Source organism: Erigeron canadensis, chromosome 1 (assembly GCF_010389155.1).
Source record: "Erigeron canadensis isolate Cc75 chromosome 1, C_canadensis_v1, whole genome shotgun sequence".
Lineage (NCBI taxonomy): Eukaryota > Viridiplantae > Streptophyta > Magnoliopsida > Asterales > Asteraceae > Erigeron > Erigeron canadensis.
Window position 1 is genome coordinate 44088644 of NC_057761.1, and position 16051 is coordinate 44104694.

At 33.8% G+C, this 16051-nt stretch overlaps 2 protein-coding genes across 4 annotated transcripts; both read left to right on the forward strand.

Moving 5' to 3' along the window:
• Positions 1-806: 806 nt before the first annotated feature.
• On the forward strand, positions 807-5639 carry LOC122580566 (regulator of G-protein signaling 1). Its single transcript, XM_043752840.1, has 11 exons — positions 807-929; positions 1343-1463; positions 1589-1652; positions 1739-1823; positions 1958-2031; positions 2322-2513; positions 2843-2931; positions 3353-3591; positions 4031-4155; positions 4451-4572; positions 5101-5639. The coding sequence occupies exons 1-11, from the start codon at positions 853-855 to the stop codon at positions 5314-5316; spliced, it is 1404 nt and encodes a 467-aa protein (XP_043608775.1). The 5' UTR covers positions 807-852; the 3' UTR covers positions 5317-5639.
• A 3839-nt stretch (positions 5640-9478) lies between these two features.
• On the forward strand, positions 9479-15839 carry LOC122585989. 3 transcript variants are annotated; one of them, XM_043758103.1, is made up of 6 exons: positions 9479-9703; positions 10943-11010; positions 11094-12039; positions 12521-14923; positions 15002-15047; positions 15531-15839. In XM_043758103.1, exons 1-6 carry the CDS (start codon positions 9574-9576, stop codon positions 15664-15666), a joined length of 3729 nt encoding a protein of 1242 aa, XP_043614038.1. In that variant the 5' UTR covers positions 9479-9573; the 3' UTR covers positions 15667-15839. The 3 variants fall into 3 exon arrangements, with proteins under 3 accessions (XP_043614038.1, XP_043614040.1, XP_043614039.1); XM_043758105.1 differs by having other exon boundaries at positions 12533-14923; XM_043758104.1 differs by having other exon boundaries at positions 9479-9694.
• The last annotated feature ends 212 nt before the right edge of the window (positions 15840-16051 follow it).

Here is a 16051-nt window from a genome sequence, read left to right on the forward strand (position 1 = left end):
GTTTAGTACTATTTAATGTTATTAATTTTAAATTCAAATAGATATTATTTAACCAAAACTAGCACGGTACCCGCGCTATGCGGCGGTATTCGTGGCGGCGACGGTGTTAGTAGGTGAGGACTGTGGTAGTAGAGGCGGCGTCGAGTGATATAGATAATTGATATAAAAGTCTTTAATGTAAAGAGTTAATTGAGATATTTTAAAAGATTAATGACTAATAATGTAATATATCATTAAGGGTATTTTAGACATTTTCCCTCATATAATATGCTTTTTATAATATAGTATAAAAGTATAGATATTCACCTACGCTAAATCTTTGTATCCCACTATCAGCAATGTATGAACCTAACGGAACTTTGATAGTTACCTCGACGTTGTGGTGGACATCTATGATAAACTTGACAAGGAGGTTCTCGTGCTCGAATTATTTGGAAATGAAAAGTCATCATTTATTGATTTAGAAGTAACAGTTTGTCTATGGTAGTTAGGTATTTATGACAAAAATAAAAAAACGTCTGGTGTATCCTGACCCAAATTTTTGGTATCTCGACCATATTGCTCCAAAATAGTGTGGGTCTCCTGTCTGTAATGGTAAATCTGGTAGAGTAAAAGTGGGCCCCCTGTCATTAATAGTCTGGTCGGGTTAAAAAAAATATAAAAAAAATGTATAATAGTTATGAGAAATTTCTTTCGTAGTACTACAATTGTACAAACAGGAAAAATATAGTCAAAGGTCAAACTTTGGAATAAAATAAAGATAAAAGACTTTCAGACAGCATTAAATTATTACCGAAAATCTTTTTCCCAGTACCATAACGACGGCGGTCCTCCGATCAACAACCGTACAAGATGACCGGATGTGACGTCATCGGCGGATGTCCAAGCGACTACGTGGCACTTGCAATCTCCATTATCTCTTTTATGTTGTAAGTCCCCAATTTACTTTCGAATTTTGATATTGTATCTATATTAAATTTATAATCTAACATAAAATGAACTTCATTTTTTATGTTAAAGAGTATGAAAAGTAATGTTATGACATCTGAATTGTGACTCTTAAGAGTTTGTTAATGGTATGATTTGTTGCTAAAATTAGACTAAAATAGCATATTTGTTATTCATTTCACATACTAATTCAATATGAGTTTCCATAACTTAAAAATACCTACACTTTTTATATACTGTCATAAAAAGAAAGCTCATTCGGCTCAGAATTGATGTTTTCAAGGTAGGACTAGGAGTCGCTATAATACGATATCCTCATTTTCACATTGTTCAACACAAGTGAAATCCAAAATGTTACTTCTCGTAAATGATATATCGTGTTTTTGGCTTGCAGCCTTTTGGTGAGATCAACGTTCCCTTTTTTAATTCACAAGGTTCCTCGGCCTAAAGGAAGTAGCTTTTGGCTTCCTACGATTCAAATTGTAGCTAGCTTCAACCTTTTGGTGTCACTTGCCGTAAAGTCGCTGTTTTTTTCTCAAAAACATATCAGATTTTATTGCATTCCCATCTATTGAAGTTCATATATTTTTTTTGTGTTTCTCGTACCTTTATGTGTAAAACTGTTTTTACGTTCGTGCAGATGTACCTTCATGTTGTGAGGTTTCATAGGAAGCATTGGTGGCAATCTTGTTATGTCTGGGCAGGTTGATTGCTTTTACCACTTTTATTATGTTATATGTTCTTTTTGTTTGCAAATTCATATTTTTCTATAGCTACTTTTTGGATTCAGTTTGGGTTAACGGTCCACTTGGATTTGGATTGTTATTGAGCTGCCGCCTTATACAAGCAGCCCACCTGCATTCTGTATTTGTCAAGTATGTTTTCTTATATTTTTTGGACTTGAACATGTTCTATTGAGCTCCATCAGAATACCTTATAACCTGAAATGGGTGCTGTGCATTTTATCCTTTTTTTGTCTATCTTAACCTGCTCTCTTTGTGATTTTCAGGAGGCGTTTATTTCCTATAAGATCATATATTAGTCTTCCTCTTGCTCTTCTGCCCTGGCTTGCCTGGGCTGCATGTAAGAAACTTTTATATTTCTATTTCGTTTTAGTTCTATTAGCCTTCACTATTATATCACATGAGTTATCCATTGGTCATTTGTCAATAATTATTATTCAAATTATTGAGTTCAACATTATTAATTATACACTCTATAAGTCTATAGCAATACATAAGCGCTACTTATAACTTTTTCGATCTATTTAATTGTTGCTTCTTTCCCTATACGTATGGGGATGTGTAGGGATTTTTCTGCTTTTTTTTATTCCCTCTTTGCTAGCTATTAATATCTGAGTTTGTTTGATGTAGTTCTTCACATAAAGCAGCCTCTAAATAATCGATGTCACATGGGGACCCAATGGGCAGTTCCCCATATATGCTTTCCTGTGCTATATATTGGTGCTTTGGTTGCTATTACTGGAGCCGTTCATCATATTGAGTTCAAATTTGATGAGCTCAAGGACCTTTGGCGATCAATACTTATAACCTTGTTTTCCATTGGTATGTCTTTAGTTAAAATTGCACATCTTATCTGTAAATACTCTCATCAAGTTGAACATGCTTCTATGTAATTTGGAAAAAAAGTTAAGATTCATTTATGTGCTCCTTTTAGGTTTTAACTTTTGCGGGGATTGATCTTACGTACTATATCACTACATCAGGATTTTTGACCAAAATTGCTTCCAGCATAATTTTTTCTGTTAACAGTATGAGGGATAGGGCGCTTACCAACTCACCAGAAATGATGTTGGTGCTTGTAGCATATTTGGTGTCGACATAGATGTATTCAGTTTCCGTTAATTACAGTTTATCTTGATTTTTCATTGTAGTTGTATGGGTGGTTGCTTATGTTCTGAATGAGACACATGAGGAGATCATGTGGCTTCAAGTCACCACCAGATGCATGCTTCTAGTTGTGGTATGTTTTATACCTTTCGTAGAGGTGGCAGCTTCAAATTATTTATTTAAAATGAGTCAATTCGGGTTATGTTTTATTTTTGACAGATCAAATGGGTAAAATAAATAAGAGGTAATATGAAACGGTTCTGATCGGTCCAATATTACCAAATGTGTATTTTTAATGCATTAAACCTCCTAAATCATTGCTTGCTTAAAAGTTCACATTATTTGAAGCAATAAAGTTTTAAATCAATTTTACTAATTTTAAATTGTTTAGTGTTTTTCGAGTAAACACAATCCGATCCACCAAATTACTCGTTTAGACTTGTTACCCAATCTGTGTGCCCTGTAATTTCTTTGCATATCATAACTGAAGCTGTGAAAGCTTCAACTTTATTCGAATATATTGGCTGAGATTTTTGTGGACCTTTATTCCATAGGCAAGTTTTCTTGTGGTGGCTTTCTTCTCTATTTCATTCTCTCAACCCCTGGTGTCGGTTATGAGCTTGAACAAGAAGGAAAGCTTTAATGTAAAGACAATGGGTGAAGCTCTTGGGATACCTGATAGTGGGCTTTTGTCACTGACTGATCCAACTCTAGATGTCGATCCAAATGAACCCTTGGATAAACTTCTATTGAACAAAAGATTCCGATCATCCTTCATGGCATTTGCTGACAGGTCTTGTCTTTGTCTAAGTCATATGATTTCATGAACTTAGAGGTAGCAAAATGGCCGAATCAGACGGGTTGGGTAGCAGGTCAAATGGGTAATTTTTGCATTGGTTGGTTGGGTTAACTTGAAGCATTTTTTGATGTTTAAGATCTTTATAGACAACTAGTGTATCAGAATAAAATTATTTGTTATTTATTTCAATGATAATCTAATTTTATTTATAATAGAAAGTAAAATGCATCAAAAAAAACTTTGGTGACTTTTAAACAATTTTACATTTTTACCTGTGTTATTTTAAGCATATTTCTTATTATACGTGCTTGACTCGTTAAGATAAAATATTTCATTGATTCTTAAGCAATGGGTCAGAATGGCCACCTGTGGTTGGAATCGTACGATGATCCAGTTGCTATCTTAACTATGTTTCCCTTTCTTTGTGTTTCAGTTGTTTGGCTGGGGAAAGTGTTCATTTTTACAATGAAGTACAACAGCTTGAAAAAATACCCGTAAACGATCCTGTAAAAAGAATTTACATGGTACGACACATCATTGAGAAGTACATAAACTCAGGTATACGTTCGAGTCTTTTATAACATGTGATGCAAATATTTTGTTAATCTACCTTTGGGTCTGTACGGAATGGAATATTAGATAATACTCATATGTGTCTGCTATAAAAGAGAACCATAAAAAATGATATAGGATAAAAGAAAACATTTGAAGTGCGTCATATCACTTTTACATCAATCTCCTTTTAGGTGGACACCCAAAGCCATATGGATTATATGCTTCCGTGTAAAAGTTTATGCGTTTGTACAGTTTTCAGATATAAATGACTAGCTTTCATTTCCTGATTTGTATGCAGGTGCACCTATGGAGGTAAATATATCTCACAGGACCCGGCAAACAATTCTCACAACTCCTGATCTTGCTCAACCGGATCTTTTCAGAAATGCTGTCACTGAGGTGCTGCAGTTGCTAAACATGGTTAGTTCATGTAACAGGCAACGTGGGTCGGGTCAACCTGCATATATCTTAGAAAAAAGTTAATATGTTGAGTATGATAACAGAAATGTTATTAAAATTAATTCTCTCTTTGAATAAGTTGATTTTTTATTATTATTATTATTATTTTTTGTATAGACTAAAAATACAATTTGGGCGTCTTTCAACCCATTTAACCCATTCCCCTCTTTTGAAAAGAAAGATCTCACGTGTCTTATGAAAAGATGTGGGTTTTCTTCTATTTCTAATATGTAGCACTCCAACTTTGCTATCCATTAACGTGTCAACCCATGAAGATTACCATATTTTCATTTTTTTTTAAGTTGCTAAGAAATTTAAGATGTTAATTTAATTAAAATTTCTGCATTTGGTCCATGAGTGAAGGGTATTTGGAACCTTCAACTTGAAATATATTCTACTGAAATATTGCAATTTCTCATAAGATATACATATTTATTTAGGTTTATGCTCTAAACTAAACCTCTTTCTTTCTTGTTCTTCCACTTATAGAACTTGGCAAAAGATTATTGGTCATCCATGTTCTTCATGAAGTTCAAAGAAGAAGCTGCTATGAGAAGTGCTGATCATGAACTTGAACAAGTAAACGGTTGGAATTTTTCTCCAAGATTAAGCTCTGTTCATTGTCCCGACGATCCTTTCTATCAAGACCACATTCCAAGGGATCCACCTAACCACGATTTTCATGTTTCATACTCGACAAGATGATATGAAGATGCTAAGATGCTGTTTCTAATTGCATAAATGCCCTTATACATCTACCGAAGTGGTATCCTGGCTGGTTGAAACCCAAGCAACATTTGGCCCACCCTCTTTATCCATTGCCTATGGGATAGGGGAGATTTTAACCTTGTCATGAACCACGAGTCTCGGGCTGTTAACTCTCTATAGGGGAAAAGTTGAGCCCTTCGCTCCTAAAAGATTTCGTTTCTAGTGAATGAGATCACTCAGGAAGAAATTTTGCCATGTTGTACCATTGTATGTACAGTAAGTTGTCATTAAAATATTGGTATAGTTCATTTCGGGTTTCATTTGCTTTTACTTCCATAGTGAAGAGAAATCGATATTTGTTTCGGTTGATGAAAAACTACCAGTGAGATGAAAACGTAGGGAATTGATATTCATATCAACTTTCATTAAATACTTAGTACAACATGTTGTCATACTTGTTCGTTGTGGTAAATATATAAAAATAATGATACAAATATCACTCCTAAAAACATAAGATGAGATTTTGATTCAAATCGGATACAAGGGATGAGACCTTTCATTGTGGTATACATATTTTGTGTACACTTGATAGTAATGTTTGTTTATTAAACTGAATAAGAAGATGGTTATCTTACTTATTTATATCTATACTAGGTATTTTACCCGCACGATGTGCGGTAGTTAAAAAAATTATTTAAATACATGAGTAAAAAAAATAATTGTATAGATTAATTTTGTTAAAGTTAACTATGTTATAATTTGTGGTCAATTCCCAAATTATTATAGCCATCTAAATTTACTAAATTACTTGTTAAAAAAAAAAGAAAAAAAGAATACCTAAACAAAATAAGAAAAAAAAATCATACTTTATGAAGATATGTTATGTGGTGTAGATAATAAATCATCTAATAGTTGCAAAATCACTTTTGTTTTTATGGGACATATACAACCTGGAGAAAATTTATAGATAACTTGTCACACAACATATGTAATAAAAAGAAAAATCATAATATTACAACAAATTTAAATCATTAAAAAAATGGATTATAAACGGGTCTACACATTACGTTAATTTAAAGAATTGATTACCTTGAAATCGTTGTACTCATTTTAAAATACCGACTCACTTGTGCATGCTTATTCTAACTCCATAACATGAAACAATTAAAATTTGTTTTGCTTTATATAAGTTACGGTTAGGAAAACATTGAAGTTGTTTTTCATATCATTTTCAAAATTTCGGACGATAATTTTGGTCCATACCTATGATGATTGATGAGTAGTCGTTTCCTATATTGTAAAGTTTAATTAAATTAGATTGTTAATTTTTAACCAAGATTTATACAGAATTTTATATTATTTTAATTTTTTGTATTTAGTTTCAATATTTTGTATGATATTTGCACCAAAAAAGAACTAATAATGTAGAACAACTTTTTCAACATATTTACTTTAATTTGTATGATATTATTTTCTTTTCTATATATTGTATTTATCTTTATTTTTATATAATCATATGTACTTTTATTTTATTCTAATCTAATTTGAATTTTCTAATTCTAATTCTAATATAAATATATAAGATAAAATATTGTAAAAAAATATGGGGATGCCACATAAATTATAATCCATGTGGCAATATTATAAAATATGTTTGAGTTGTAGAACCTTTAAAATCATTCGGATTCCTACTGTTTTAATAATTATATATATATATACACACAAGGATTTTTACCCCGCACGATGCGCGGCTCTTGAATTATATTTTTAAAACTTTTAGTATTGAATCAATAAAATCTCTAATAAGCAATGCTTAGATAAAAAATTATATAAACTAATTGAAAATATTTAAAAATCAAATATTCAAAACTTTCTTAATAGTCAAATCCACTGCATAAATGAGTGGACAAACAAAATATTAGAATACATACAAACAATTAGCAACTAACAATTTTGTGAAATAAACTTGTTATATTGATTTAGTATAAAACACACATTGATATAGACGCTTCTATATGTTAGTAATTAACAAACTTATATATTGGAAAAAATGTGCTAGCAATTATTTATTTGGAAACAAATTAAAAATTGATTAATTTATTCATAATATGTTGTGATTTTATTTTATTAATATTGTAACAAAAAAGGAATGTAGTATATATTAAATGGGAAAAATTCATAAAGATGACACATAGGAAATATATTATGTGGCAAAATTTAAAGATAGCTTTAAGTTGAGTTGGATGACCTTAAAAAGCTAGGATAACTATTGTTTTATTAGATATATAGATCTATCTCTACTACATTATAAAACATTTGTTCCTTTTAAGTTTTTTCAACTTTTCAACAATATAAACTTACTAATGCATAATGTACAATATGTCTATATACATCTCAACCACTCATTTTTCTCTCTTCTTAAATCTCAAACACTCATTTTTTTCTCCCCTCCATAAATTACTTTATCTCTTCAATTCATTCAAAATCTTTTATCTTGAAAACTGTACATTAATAAATTATAAAAATTATATGAGTGTTCTTATAATTTCATGCTCTTTCATTAGATATGTCATTCGATATACTTTCGAGTAATTTTTAAAACTAAGGGCGGAGCCCATATGACTAAAGCATTTGGTTATTACTCTCTATGTCATATTACATCCTATGACCTATCACACTCTATGACCTATCACCCCCACCATCTTACCGCTGCATCGTGCAGATACTTTGTCTCGTACTATATTATAAAGCAAATATGATTTTCAACTTTCAACATTCAACAATGTACATATACTCATGTATGATGTAGCTCATTACATCAATAACCTATATTACTCGCCACCACTGCGCTCTCCCACCACCACCCGTCACCGCTACCGCCATGACATCACCACCACCGGTGCCACCTCCACCACCGCTGTAACGCGCAGACACCATTTTTGTAACTTATATATAGAGTTTGCTCGAGGAACATGAGATATACAATGAATGATCAAATGCAAAACCTATATATATATATATTGTTATTTCTAGGTTTTTACTCATTTTATTTTATTTTTTTAAATTAGTTTCGATTCAGACGTGTTGGAGACAATTTAACCAGCGATTTGTTGGACCTCCAACCCCCTGCTCATGAAAAATACCTTGAGATAAAAAACTTAATAATCGAACCTGAGACATTGAAAAAAGCTTATATCCGAGACCCACATAATGGATTTAAAAGATATTGGCCAATGTTTACAAATTATTAACTAAAAAACATTATTAAAACAAAATAATACAATTAATCACAAAAAATAAAGGTTAACCAATGTAGTATTATTGATTGAACACGTATTGTCTATGAGAAAGTAAATCTTAAAAACTATTTTGGATATTATGCTATCTTTTTGAAAAACAATTTAAATTATATTATTTTTTTTCTAACAAAGTTAAATTTCTATTTGTTATTTAGACTATGAGGAATATTAGTCATTATGGGGTTTTCCCCTCTTATTTTCTTAGAGCAAGACTTTAAAAATAGAAGCTTATGAGAGACCCACAATGTAAAAGTAAATTGATGGAGCAAGTATTGATGGGCCCTTAAAGATTTCTTTTCACCTAATAAAATTTATAATAATGGTCAGTCTCTTCTGAATATCTCTTCCATTTCACCCGTCAACTTTCTCACGCCACACCCCCTTTCTCTCTCCAGAACGCCCCTCGGGGCAATGTGCGGGGCGTCCTAGGGCATTCCAGAGGCGTTCACGCGCGTTAAAAGTGCAATTTCACGTCTTGCTTCGGATAGTCTTAGATTATATGGAGTGCGGTACATATGACTCCGACACCGCCTTAGAAAGCTCTTGAACTATCCCAAACATTGCCCCATGGAACGTTTTGCCCTTTTTACTTTGTTTTTCTTTTTAATGCAAATAAACAAATACTTTCGTTTTAGAGGAGTTCGTTTTTTTCCCTTGTTGTTTTTTGTGTTACATGTAGTTTTTTTCGTAACCAATTTTCTTTTCTATGTTGGATGTCCCTTGAAGAAACCTTGCTAGAAATAATTTCCTTAAACATATAAAAAAAATTGAGGTAAAAATATTACAGTATTTCTTTTTGGAAATTTCCTTTTGATATATGTTTGCGGGAAACCAAACCCCTAACTTCACGCCCACCCCTTAAACCCTACCCGAAAAATAAAAAGAAAAAGGAAAATTTTTCCCACTTCATCTTAAATACACTCAGCTACCTACTCCAAAATTACCTTCTGAAAAAATGGCGGAACTTGATGCCGGTGCCGATAAAACAAAATATAACACCGTTTTCATCGATACAAATCTCGACACTCGTCTCGTGACAGTCGTCTCCGATTCCGATACCGTTCACGATCTTAAACGTATTACGAGTATTTATTTGCTTAAATAACTACTTTTGTTATTGTTGTTGTTTTATCATTTCTAGATTTTTATTGTTTATTTATATTTTAATTATTAGGAAATCTATAAGGAGTTTTTGAATATAATGCTCAAAATACTATTTGTATGTACCATACTTTAAACTTGTTTGTTTCATTTATTTGCTTGTATATGTATATATCTATGATGTGGCATTACTTGCTGATATGTAGTTACGTATAGTTGCAATTATCGAAAGCTTGATACGATATATAGATTTTAGCGGTTACCTTTACAAACACTTATTCCGTGTGTTTAGATCGGTTGGATGGATTGAGCTTCAATTATAATGTATAGGACCTATTTGCGGTTTCGTTTTATTTAAATTTAAAATCTATGTAGATACATATACGAGAAATAGCTTGCGACCATACCTATGGCTTAAATTCTAGCCTCTTTATTTTCATGCTTTCTTCTGACGGCAGGAGAAAGCTGAAATCAAAAGGGATGTGTCTATATATGTATCTCTTGACTCGAAATGGGAGCAGGTTTGAAAAAGCATCGTAGGTAGAATTGCGGGTGTTGTGGTGCTACACTACTACTAACACTAACAGATATGTGTTAGTAGTAGACAACTTAAGATGAATGAATCAAGGTAGTGACACATGATCAGTTAGTATTTATTAGTCGATGATGTTAATATTTCGTTTGGTAGTGAGAGTTTTAACATTAGGGGAGTACCAGTGTAGGCTTAAAATTATTGTACAATATCTGTTAATGTGTCGGTCGTACTACTGATGAAGCTATTAAGGCTGCGACGTACTTGTTGGTACTTGGTACACAATCGTTTGTGGATGTTAATATATCTTACAAAGTTAAACATCTGGGCAAGGAAAAACGTATTCATTATAGTAGATTTAGTCTAACAGCTCATGGTCTAATTGCGGATGTTGTTGCAACATATGTGATATCAATCTTTATTTAGGGTAAAGGGTGTCGGTATCACCAGTAAAAAATTACTTGTAGTGAATTTAAGAGTTATAGAGATTTTGTGTCGATTTTTACTTTAAACTAACCTGCAATCCAACACAAACTTAAAACTATCAGCTAGTAGATGTCCATAACCCAATAATTATAAAACACATGGTGAAACATATGCTATCAGCTGTTTGTTGGCTGTCTTGAATGTATATAAGTAAGCATCCTTGTGTACGTTTAACTAAAATGGCGACAACATTTTTTGTGTGCAGGGAAACTAGTGTTAGAGCACCATCGGTGCTTTCCTGAATTTGGAGATGTTAATGTTCGTTGTTTGAAGGTATTTTCATTCTTTAGTTTGTTAAACAATATCAAACTTGTTTTTTTTTTCTTATCTATTCTTCAACTTCTCTGATGTGGCAGGTTAAACGGAGAGGAAACTTCTATCACTTGGTAGACTCTATGCTTGTTAAGAGTGCATTCGGGGCTCCTAAAAAGGATTGGTTCGTCACAGTAGAAGCTTCTCGTCCAGAGCAAGATGGTGTTCGACATATGGATAGACGTCATGCTGGGGATCAATTAGCCTTGCCGTGGGTAACAAATAGCCGATCAGTAGATAGACATGATAATCATGCAGACAGAACATCGAACCTGTCTCTTGATTGTGGGTCACCGTCAATGCATCCCGTAATTGCACCGTGTCTGAATCTGAAAGTTCCTAGCAGTGATAAGTTTACTTCTGGTGATTCTTGTAAAGATGTTTCACACAATATCGGGGAAGATAGGTCTACTAATGATGATGGTTGGAAAAATTCAAAACCAGATTCAAAGAAGCGGTTAGACACAAAAGTGCAGGAGGAGCTTCTTACCGTAAATAAGACAAAATCCAAGAAAAGAACACGTGAAGTGCAGAATAAGAAGTCACTTGAGGATGCTGCAGGATTTGGACCATCTGTGAAGAAACAATGCAAGACACAAAGACTAGAAGGCAATGTAAAAGCTTTAGAAGAGGACGTTGCTTCAAAATCTGGTACTGGAAAGCTAAAACACAAGGCAGCAAGCAAAATCGATGAAAGTTTATATGAACCCGAATTAGAAAGTAAAGATTTGGGTGATGAAAATACTCGAGGTGAAAACAATACTGCTCCCAATCAAGTAGGCACCAGTGTCCCTTCCATTGTAGAAAATGTTCAAGCAGAGACGCATTCTCCAAAAAACACAAAAGCAAGTGAAACTGTTCCTGAAGCTGCAATGTCTGTGGAAAAGAATTTCCAGCAAGAGATGCCTTTTGGAATATCTCAGATGGAGAAAGACACTGAACTTCTCCAACAATCAGCTGTGGACAATGAAATACCTTCTTCGTCAATGAGTAAGTACATGGAATACCTCTATGTACATTTAACTTACACATGCAACAAATAACTTCTCTTGCCTTTTCTACTATAGAGTACCAGATTAGGTTACATGTTTTGCCTATAGATATCACTGATAGCTAGTTAATCTGTTAAGATAAATATATAATATTCCTTACTGAAAAAAACGCTCTCTTGAAAAAAGTACATTAGTTATCCAACCACTTAAGAGTATATTGTAAATATATGCAATTTAACCAACATATTTTATGCCAGGACTTGGTAACTTGATAGGCTTGATTTTGAGTCCTTTCATGTCATAGGTGTGACTCATCTTTCAAGACGAGCAAATAAGAAAAAAACTTGTTTGTGCCATAATGGATGTTAAAAGTAATGTTTTAAGGGTGTTAAATTTTGAACAGCAATTAAACAATGCTTGCACACGTTAATTTTGAACACTTGTAAGGACTTGTGATTTTGAACTTGATGCTTATGCAGTAACTGTTACAGGCCATGCGAAAGCTGCAGAATGTTCAACCAAACAAAAAGCAGCTGAAAAGGAGGTGTCTTCTACATCTTTCAGCAAAGAACTTCATAACGTCAACATGGATACCATGGATTCATCCCATAAAGATTTAGGATCAACGGGACAGGACTCTCCAGCTGGTGTGGTTGATAAGCAAAAAAAAGAAAGAGTTGAAGGTAAGAAGAGAAAGTACAAAAACTCTGTTGTAGAAAGCCAAGATGAATTGCTAGTGAAACACGCTGATAATGTTGTGGGTCATATTTCTTCAACTGTTCCTGCTCGAGTCTTTGATGAGAAAAGTGTTGATGCTCCTGAGATAACTGGTACAGGCCATTCAAAAGCTGCAGAATGTTCAACCAAACCTAAAGCAGCTGAAAAGGAAGTGTCTCCAACATCTTTTAGCAAAGAACTTCATAACATCAACAAGGATGCCATGGATTCATCCCATAAAGATGTGGGATCAACAGGACAGGACTCTCCAGCTGATGTGATTGATAAGCGTAAGAAAGAAAGAGGTGAAGGTAAGAAGAAAAAGTCCAAGAAGTTGGTTGTAGAAAGCAAAGATGAATTGCTAGTGAAACATGCTGATAATTTTGTGGGTGATATTTCTTCAACTATTCCTGCTCGAGTCTTTGATGAGAAAAGTATTGATGAAAAGAAGAATGACAAGGATGCTCTATCTAGTGCTGAAAGGAATGAAGTTTCAGAAAAAACATTAATGGATGATTCTTCTGGGTATGCCACTAAGAAAGGTGATGTTATATTTGCGAAAGAGGTGGAAGTATCAGAACCAACTGAGAGCATGGAAGAACATTTGAAGAAGCAATCAAAAGATACCAGAGGAGATAGAAAAGCAATAAAAAACGTTGGAAGAGTTTCCTTAAGAATCGATGAGTCTATTGTGAAGCATACTAGTGATGCTACAACTGCAACAAATGAAGAAAAACTTTCCCCTCGTTTTGAAAGGAAAGAAAGTGTGGAGATGAATATTGATGCTTTGCCTGTTGATCATGGTAGAAATGATGATATTATGATGAACAATGATGTTGAATCTTCAAAAACTGATAATGATGCAAGTATAGTTAATGCCAAGGGTGTTAATGATAACTCGGAGAAGCAGAATGAGAAGATGGATGATGGAACTAAGAAAAGCAAAACAAAAAAGAAAGCCAAAAAATCTGCTGGAAGAAGTGACAATGGTGCACTTGTGGCAAATGAGGAAAAACTATTGCCTCAAACCGAAGGGAATGAAAATATGGAGATGGCATCAATAGATGCTTTGCATATTGATCATGTTAGAAATGATGATATTCCATTGAGTAATGATGTCGAGCTTTCTAGAACTGAGAAAAATGTGTCTCAAGTTAATGCTGGAGGTATCACTGATGAATTAGAGAAGCAGAATGAGAAGAGGGATGATGGTACAAAGAAGAGTAAGAAAAAGAAAACCAAAAAGTCTGCTGGAAGAAGTGAAGATACTGGGATTGTGACAACTGAGGGAAAACCTTTGCCTTCATCTGATATCCCAAAGGATAATTCTCATGCTATTGACTTCTTGCGCTACTTTGTTCCTCAACCAGAAAATAGTGCTCCTACTGACATTGGGGAAGATGGGAAAGATGCTAAATTGCCGAGGGAGAAGAAAAAGAAGAAGACAGAAGTACCGTCTTTTGTGGAAACTGAACATGATCTACAGCAATCACTAGCTTTACATGATAACAAGCAGAACAGAGAGCAAGATGATTCCAGGGATGGTATTGCCATTCAGGCTCAGAAATCTCTTTCAAGAAAAGAAAACAACAAAGCTTTGTTATCTTCAAAAAAGATATCTGAAGTTGCTAATGATGTAGTAAAAGATCAAAAGACCCGTAATATAGATGAAGTAAAAACTCCAAAAGCGACAATAAAGATTGATGCCAGCAGGGCCCCTAAAACCAAGACTTCAGAAGTATCTAACGGTGTAGTAAAAGATCAAAACACCCGTAACACTGATGAAGTAAAAACTCTTAAAAGGACAATAAAAGTTGATGCCATCAGGGCCACTAAAACAACACAGGCTAGTAAAGGAAGCAGAGGACCATCACCTGAATTAAGCTCAATGTCAGAAAATCTTGGCAGATCTTTTCCCGATAAAAAGAGAAATCAACGGCAGTCAACTCTGGGCCATTCTCACTTTAATTCCTCCAAGGAAAGTGCACCAGCAGTCAAGGGTTTGTTACGTACACCTGGAGCAATATTTGGGGATGATAGTGATGAGAGTTCTGCTGATGATAATGCAACTGTAGGTTCAGATTCCAGTACACGCACTCCCTCAAGAAGGTCATCATCATCAGAGGAAAGTGACAGTGCTTCTAGTGTAGACACAAGGAAAAATGGTAAGTGAACTTATATGTATCTGTTTTGTATTCTTGATTCATCTGTAAGCTTCTAACATTAGTCTCAAATTGTCCCAGTCGTGAAAAGAAAGGGCGCTTATAGCAAGAGCACTATGAACTCACGGTAAGTTTAGTTAACTTCGAGTTTCATTCTTTTTACTTCTTGTAAGTTACAAGTTCAAACAGGTTATTTTAGTAAGAAATGATACAAGTTCAGATCAAAGCACATATTGCCTGTTTGTACTTTTCATAAATAATTAATGCATTAAATATGAGTTCAATAACATCAAAACAGTACTCTTTGAGGAATTGAGGGGAAAAGGATTTTTAGAGGTTTGTGCATCTAATATTTGGACTTTCAACTTGTTCAACCCATTTCCATTTTAAATGGGTTTTTCTTTTTGACCTGTTTGAGATGAAACACAACCCAAACTAATCTTTGCATAAGTAAATGGGCCAGGGACATTTCATACTTGCACCTGCAGGATTTTTCAACAGTATCAAGATAAGGTGTATAGCAGTAATATTCAGAAAATAGCACTATGTTCCATAGTGTCATTTTCGTAGCATTTATATAAAGTTCTTGATTTCGTGCTCATGTTGACAGGAGTTCAGAGACGAAATCAATGTCTGATCTTTTAAGAAGTTCATCTAGATTCAAGAAAGCCAGGTTCAGTGCATCACAACAGGTGGGCGATTCAGAAAGCCAGCCCGTGGACTTCGTTCCTGAGAGTCAACTATGAGTAAGATATAAGTTAAGTGGTAACTCGGTCTAAAATTTCTATTCCAGCGTAAGTGCCAATACTATAGTCCTAGGTCTGGGATATGCCTGTATAACAAGGCAAGTTTTTGCCTGCCTGCCAATTTTGTTTTGGGAACTATTTTGAGATATGTTTGGTTGCATCTTGTTTTGACATATTGCCCATGGAAATTAATGATCAAGAGTTGATATAGCAAGCTACCCAATTAATACTTAACGCGAATTCAAGTTTTTAGAGCAGGCTATCTATTATCTAGTTCGTTAAAAACCAGATTTCTTTTATAGACAGATATATACGGAGGACTGGAGGAGAAGGTAAACTAGCTGCAAAAAAATATGTTTGAATAAAATCATGCTTACGGATACTC

Bases quoted from the DNA above. Each gene is read 5' to 3' on its own strand.
- LOC122580566 (XM_043752840.1), top strand. From the start codon at position 853: ATGACCGGATGTGACGTCATCGGCGGATGTCCAAGCGACTACGTGGCA. The intron at 1,653-1,738 runs GTTGATTGCTTT...TTTTGGATTCAG, and splicing joins ATCTTGTTATGTCTGGGCAG to TTTGGGTTAACGGTCCACTT. The intron at 3,592-4,030 runs GTCTTGTCTTTG...TTTGTGTTTCAG, and splicing joins TTCATGGCATTTGCTGACAG to TTGTTTGGCTGGGGAAAGTG.
- LOC122585989 (XM_043758103.1), top strand. From the start codon at position 9,574: ATGGCGGAACTTGATGCCGGTGCCGATAAAACAAAATATAACACCGTT. The intron at 12,040-12,520 runs GTAAGTACATGG...ATGCTTATGCAG, and splicing joins AATACCTTCTTCGTCAATGA to TAACTGTTACAGGCCATGCG. The intron at 14,924-15,001 runs GTAAGTGAACTT...AAATTGTCCCAG, and splicing joins TGTAGACACAAGGAAAAATG to TCGTGAAAAGAAAGGGCGCT.